This window comes from Chaetodon trifascialis, chromosome 3, assembly GCF_039877785.1.
Source record: "Chaetodon trifascialis isolate fChaTrf1 chromosome 3, fChaTrf1.hap1, whole genome shotgun sequence".
Lineage (NCBI taxonomy): Eukaryota > Metazoa > Chordata > Actinopteri > Chaetodontiformes > Chaetodontidae > Chaetodon > Chaetodon trifascialis.
The window spans coordinates 18,155,420-18,162,500 of record NC_092058.1 but is presented as its reverse complement, the minus strand read 5'-3'; the positions used below and the strand labels follow the sequence as shown (position 1 = coordinate 18,162,500).

The following is a 7,081-nucleotide window of genomic DNA, read 5'->3' as shown; positions in this document are numbered from 1 at the left end:
TCAAGTACTTCCAGAGAAAGGACACAAAGTACACACCTTTTGGAGTCAATGAATGAAATGTAACTCACACTAGTAGAGAAACTGGCTCTTGAATATTCATCTTCCCCAACAGAAACTGGAGGAAACAAAGATGTATCTGCAGAGACAGAAGAGAAAGTACGACTTCCAGGAAATATATCAGTCCATTTCCTAACATTTAAACAAAGGCAGACAGTGGCGTATTTTTGAAAAGGTTTAATATCAAATATTCTCTTTTCATGATCCTGCACCATTTTACAAAGTCCTGGCAGTATTTTCAAAGTCCACACACGTCCCAAACATCACACACACAGTAGGAGAAACGACTATTCTTCATACTGTTTGAACACTGTTTGAAGTGCTCTTAGCTGCTCATCTTCTCATCACAGTTCACTGTGATTCCTTAAGATATTTCTTGAGTTCATTTGGAGGTGAAAATAAAAAAAACGTATCGAACATATAAAAATCTGCACACTTCAGAAGAATGTGGAAGACAGCAGGAGAGTTTTTTTATGAACGCAGAGTTGAGGTTGACACATGTTGGGTCGTGTGTGTGCAGCCAAGACAAGAAACGAGTTGAGTCGGACATGACACACCTGCTTACGCATGTGGAGTTCAAGCATCGTTGGGTCAGAACGAGTCATAGAAAGGGTGCTCTGTATCTAATTGTGGATACAAAGAGACTCTGAACTGTGCCCTGTCTTAATTTAATTTTAAGCTGGAGGGCTCTACTGTAGTTATGAATTTCACTGCCTCAGGAGGAACATGTGAACAGGATTTAGTTATTGTAGATCCTAAACCACCTGTCGTCATTTGATGTCCTTCCAGTTGAGCAGTGTGAAGCGTGCGGTCAAGCACTGTATGATCTTCATCAAATTGTGCTGACTCTCGCATCCCTCAGGCACTTCATATCAAAAGCTGGCACAGACCTGAAATCATGTTCATCATTCATGGGTATGAAATGAATTCTGGTGGTGACATTGAAAATTGAAATTATTTAATTTCTGTAATAAATGGGTCTCGCTGCAGGTGATATTTGGAATGAAAATTCATTTAGTGTCACTTATTAAGGTTCAAGGACTGCGGCTTTATAAAAGGCACTTTGCATTTCCATTCAGCAAGTACATTTTTGTTCTTAAAAGCCCAAGAAATATGTTGTTACAGGGACATGCGGTTCAAGAGGAACCCTGCCAGCATCAGCCTTTACAAGGTGTTGCAAAATGGCAGCACAGGAGTTATGGCAGAACATTTTGTTTAGTTTAAGGCAGTAAGGTTTGTAAGTGGTAGTATCAAAATAAGAGTAAACTTTGGTCCAAGACCTTTCACAGGAGCATGAGTAGGACTAAAACTATTTTTTGTGATATAAAGAAATGAGTAAAAATTTCCCTTTTGAAAAGTTGGACTCCGCAGTTATTTAAAGAGACAGGACGTCTGATTCTGCCTGCCTTTTTCTGCAAAACAATCTACTATCTCATCTTCTTAGTGGGATCAAAAGGCAACTTTAAAAACATGCTTTTTAAGAGATTAGTGTGTTTCTTTTTCTTTTAGGAAAAGCTGAGTATGTAACATTGCATTGCATCTACCCAAATATCCACATCTTACTAGGTGCATAGCAGGACAACATTCACACATCGAGCACAGCAATGAAGTCATTTTACAAATGCACACAAAAATATATATAAACTGTGTCCTGAACTGTTAATACCATTTCAGCTCTGTCTGTCTATGACAGTTTCATTGAGCTGAAAATAATCTTTATGCAATGCTCACACAGGTACCATATTCAATTTTAAAACTGAATGTTAGAAAAATAATGGTCTCTTGAACAATGTCAGACATTTGTCAGCACACACGTCAGTGTGACAGAAGGAGGATCACCAGCAAAGTCCAGTGATAAAACTTCACATTGGCTGCTTTGTGTCTGTCATTTTTACAAATAACACATTTGTTTTATTGTCTTTTCAGAACGGCAGTGTATCCATAAAGATTTTCTCCACTATTGGTGGAGGGGGCACCAGGTCCTCCAGTTTCAGGTAAAAGATGCGCTGTAGGCCCTGTGTGCACAGAGTCCTCAGTTCGGGGAGTTTGCCCAGAAGACGAGAAAGATAGTTGGGCTGGGTCCGGCTAGTTTCTGATCTGTTTCCGCTTACGTGTTCCCTTAAACAAGTGATGAGATGGTTCTGAAAGTCCTCGACCCTTTTGGGCTCTTTGAGACCGTGGCGATCTAGATGCAAAAGATGTTCTCATGAGAAACACAGCTCTGAATATAAACATAAATTGAATGCAGTCAGATTCACTGTAATGAAAAGCAAAGAGAGGCTCTCACCAGTGATGATCACTAGTGCTGCAAGGCAAGCAAACAAGGAGATGTCTAAGTTCATGCGGTGCAGGCTCTGAGAGAAATCCATGATGGAGTCAATCCAGTCACCAAAGCTGCGAACGCACTGCAGTCGGTGGAGGACCAGGCCATTGCAGAAGATCAGCTTGTTCTTCTCAGGATTTGACCTGCAGTTTCAAATAAAAAATACCATCATCATAATGAAACGTGCACATCGAGTTGAGTGAGATAATTTGGTGTTTTATTAAACCATAAAAGAGGCCAACCTGTAAGCGAGTCGCAGAATGAAGAGCTCAACAAAGGCAGATTCAAGGAGCAGCTCCTGGTCCTCTGTGCAGAAGTCTGTGAATCCTGGGATGGTTTCAGCCCAGTTTCTTATTACATCCAAGGAACCGGTCAGCAGGTCATAAAACTGCTGGATATCACCAGCATCCTCCTTTTCTTTCAGGTTATCCACTGTCTCCTGGTACTGAAGAGGAAGAGGTGGGAAGGGTGAATGCTACTGAAAAGAACTGCAAATACCATCAATGAGCTGTTGGCTGTCTATGCTTTTATTGTACATCCTGTATTGAGGTAATTGTAACCAATCAAATCTCTACAAAGGACCTCTGGACGGCTGCCAGTCTTGAGATTTACCTTGGAGTAGTCAAGCTTTCCAATGGTTGGGTTCGAGTCTAAATGAGCCCTCACAAGAGAGGCTATGATGTTGACACAGGGGGTTGTGGATGAAGCCTCGACCAGAGTCTTGGGTTTGGAGGGCAGACGACCCCGGCGACCTTTGAGGCTGTCCGTGCGAACAACTACGAGAGGGACAGAGAGGCGGAGAGGAACACTTAAAGCACACGTTTTTGACTCTCACATGGCCGTCACTGCACCCCGCAATTTAAAAAATAACTGCTGTATCAGTTTCAGTTTCCCTTTTTCTGCAGCTGGCACTGTGAGGTTCTGGTTACATAGTGTATGTCTGTTATTCCCAGCTTCAGTTTCACAAGACTGTCATTACAAACCCCCGGTTTCTTGTTGTCATTCATTAGTTACTGAAAGCTTTAAGAGAGTCTGACATTGCATTACCTTCTTTGACCATTCCCACTGCAAGACATTTCTGGAAACGGCAGAACTGGCAGCGGTTTCTCCTCCTCTTGTCCACTGGACAGTCTTTATTGGTGAGGCACACATACTTTGCATTTTTCTGTACAGTTCGCTGTCAGACAGGGGGGAAAAAAACACATTACTATAGCTTGTAGCTACAACACTGAACACATATATTATGATGTAAATGGCAGAAAAGCCGCTAATAAATCTCTTATCTAAGTTAGATAAGAGATGAAATAATGATCTTTTTTTTTGTTAATCTGCTCAGTTTGGCTGCACGGTGGCGCAGCAGGTAGTGCGCGTGCCTCACAGCAAGAAGGTTGCTGGTTCGATCCCCGGGTCAGACGGGGCCTTTCTGTGTGAAGTTTGCATGTTCTTCCCGTGCATAACACTTTTTTTTATTATTAACATAAGGGAACACTTTTCATAAGGATCCTTAAAATTTGTGTTGTCATCAATGTAGAGGTTCATTGTACAATTTATAAAAAATATACTTGTCCAGTATGTCTGTTTGTCCTCTTTGGACAGACTTTGGTTTCACTGTTCCTAACTACCTCAAAACATATCTTTGCCATTTCTGTACTGCCATTTCTTGTTACTTATTGGCTAACACATACACTGACACTGACACTGATATATATCGTCAATAAGCTATTATGGACAGCTTTGTCGTCCCAGCCAATTTATCCACTGGGCTCAAGTCAGTAGAGTAAACCTGTAAAATGCTGTTCAGCTATTTACCTTGAAGAAACCTTTGCAGCCCTCACAGGTGCGCACTCCGTAGTGCTGACAGGATGCGTTGTCACCACAAACTGCACAGCGGCCCTCACTGGATCCTGGGTTGTGGGTTTTAGGAGGCGTCATGGCCCCCTCTACTATGCTGGGGCTTTCCAGGGGTCCATGCTCCAGGGACATCGGGGGACAATGAAGTGGAGAGACATGCTGCTGGGGAGGCAGGAAGAAAGGGTCCTCCTGGCCTGGCTGAACATCCTGATGCTGCCCCAGGGGAGAGTGCTGCTCTGGCGTGGGGCTGAAGGTGAAAAAGGAGAGCTGCTGGGCCATGGCAGCCTTGTCAGCCACAGAGGACGGGGGTGCTGAGGGGTAGGGGCTGAAAGGGGAGTCCCAGACAGGTGCACACTGGGTCTGAAAGCCCGGTGTTGGAGGAGATGCAGCAGCATAAACTGGACTGCCATAGTAGTCAGAGCCACATGACGACAGCGTTTCATCAAGGCAGCTGAGTGCAAAGGATCCTGGGTAACAGCCATACACCTGGAGATCATCCAGCTTGAAGGCTTGGCTCTGCACCTGAGGGCAGGAGTTTTCAGCTACTGTGGCATGGCTGAAAGAAACTGTAGAGGTGGGAGGAGAGGTGCTAATCTTGCAGGAATAAGCATCAAACTCCCCCATGTAGCCATTTCCCACCAAGGTATTGATGCTGGGCAACGAAGATGTAGACAGCTGGTCCTTTTGGGCACTGATGTCCATCATCAGTTTGGCACTGAGATCAGGATTCAAGAACTCAGAGCTGAAGTAGGTGTCATGGGGCAGGGATGCATACTGGGTTTGTACACAGGGCATCTCTAGGACAGATGACAGCAACAATTACTACTGGTGAAAATAAACCGAAAAGTTGTTCAGGCAACATTTACTTATACTAAATATGTGTCATCAAAATGAAGCAAATGTCTCAATAATTCTAAAAAAAGACTTTTTGTGTATTTAAATGTGTTATAAACAATTGTCACACATTCAGATTCCAAAGTTGTAAAAAAGCATGACTTTCCTCTTTTTTTTTCTTCTTTTTTTTTCAAAATGAAAGGTTGCACTTTTATTTTAAAATCACTGGGGATAACTCAGGCTTACAAGAAGTCACATAGATTTAGCTTAAATCAAACCATCCAAACAGAAGCATACATTAACACCTTGGAAACACACTCTCTAATTTCCCCCAGTGCCATTTCTCTAGCTTCAGGGCCAATCGGTCCTCTTTGGAAAATGCAGAGGGTGGTCGAGTGGATACAGATAATATCACATATTGTGTTACTGGCTGTTAATGCTCTGAAAACCTCCTTCAGTGGAGGGCAATCCTCTGCCACAGGGACTGTGCCAGGGAGTGCTGCAGATTGTATTTCAGTGTGGGCTGAATGCCAGCTGAAATGGGAAAGGTGGCAGAGCCTGCTTGTGTGCGTGTGTGTGTGTGTGTGTGTGTGTGTGTGTGTGTGTGTGTGTGTGTGTGTGTGTGTGTGTGTGTGTGTGTGTGTGTGTGTGCATGGTTGGGTGAATGGGCGTGTATCCACAAGTGCAAACTTCCTCACTCTACACCTGAGCATTCTTCTAAAACTGTTCAAACTTAAACTAAATTGTTAAATCCTTTTCCGAAACTCACAATCAGGCTTGACTTATAGGGAGCTCACACTGCTCGAGTTTCCAACATGTGTCTTATGTCCTATAAATATACCTTACTCTATATGTCCTCGTACTGCATAGCAACAGTAATAGAGCCATGCATGAAAAATACAACACTTAAAATCACGACAAAGTTGAGAATGTAGTCGGGACAGCTGGCTGAACTTAGAGCCTGATAGAGGAAAGCACTCATAGTTAAGTTGCATAAATCGCATAACTACCAGCAGTCACCACTTAATCAATCACACTCTGGGAAACTTCCTCAATAATGACAAAATATACTCTAAAATACTTACACAACTATTTATAATATAACGAGAATTGCTGTTTATGCTCGTTTGCAGAGTTTATGAGACACAGCGTGCTAAAGCTAATCTTCAGTTGGCAGAATGAGCCGAAAGTTGTTCTGCTAGTCTGATGTTGTTTGTAATATTTCGTCCTCCCCATTTATACCACGGAGGGTAGTCTAGTTGGATCAACACCACTTAAACAGTCCCTACAAAAGTCATTATTACTACTTTCATGAAGGTAGGACTGATTGCATTAGTTTAAGCAAGGTGTACTAAACAAAACTGCAGCTGAGCTCTGACTGCTACCCAGAGAGGGAGGGTGAGGCAAATATAACATCTTTGACATTATTTTCCATCAAAACATCAAATGAATTTGAGTCTACGGCTGCAAATATTTAATTGTTCTATCAGCAGTCCAGTCAGTTCTGTGTGCTTAAATTCTTATGAAAGTAGTTATAATGAGACAAGCATTCAAATCTGGCATCAGCACTGATCCATCCCCTGAACGAGTAAATACAATTTACATGCAAAAAAATTGTTCACTTTCACTCACCTGGTTCATATGAATATCCAGATATTGAATCTTTTCATTTATTCCAAACGAGTGAACCTGATGAATGTCACTTCTACCAGCTGCTGTCAGCACACACACTCATTCAAAAACACTCACACACACACACTGGGTCAGACCAACGCAGGAGCCTCCACACACTCTTGTTTTATTTTGGCTGCGTCGACAAAAAGGCGGGTCAATGCCCAAACATGGTGAACGGGGAGTGAAACGTTCCGGGTCGCCAGCCAATCAGCGTCGGGTTTGATACAGACGTTCTTCCGTGTGACGCACGCACGGGATTCCATTGACGCAAGAGTCGGGGGAGCGTGCTTTCTAAATATAAACCGTCAACGACAGCGGGGCACACGTGGGGCTATTACTAGA

The 7,081-nt window shown here is 42.9% G+C and overlaps 1 protein-coding gene across 1 annotated transcript; it reads right to left on the bottom strand.

Moving 5' to 3' along the window:
• Positions 1-226: 226 nt before the first annotated feature.
• On the bottom strand, positions 227-6,854 carry LOC139329548 (probable nuclear hormone receptor HR38). Its single transcript, XM_070959930.1, has 7 exons — positions 6,698-6,854; positions 4,190-5,028; positions 3,428-3,557; positions 2,993-3,156; positions 2,623-2,825; positions 2,345-2,523; positions 227-2,242 (listed from the first exon to the last, which is right to left on the bottom strand). Exons 2-7 carry the CDS (start codon positions 5,024-5,026, stop codon positions 1,980-1,982), a joined length of 1,776 nt encoding a protein of 591 aa, XP_070816031.1. The 5' UTR covers positions 5,027-5,028; positions 6,698-6,854; the 3' UTR covers positions 227-1,979.
• Between the last annotated feature and the right edge of the window lie 227 nt (positions 6,855-7,081).

Excerpts from the sequence above, each read along its gene's own strand:
- LOC139329548 (XM_070959930.1), bottom strand. The coding sequence starts at position 5,026 with ATGCCCTGTGTACAAACCCAGTATGCATCCCTGCCCCATGACACCTAC. Across the intron at positions 3,558-4,189 it reads GCTGCAAAGGTTTCTTCAAG|CGAACTGTACAGAAAAATGC; the intron begins GTAAATAGCTGA and ends CCTGTCTGACAG. Across the intron at positions 2,826-2,992 it reads GAAAGCTTGACTACTCCAAG|TACCAGGAGACAGTGGATAA; the intron begins GTAAATCTCAAG and ends CTTCCTCTTCAG.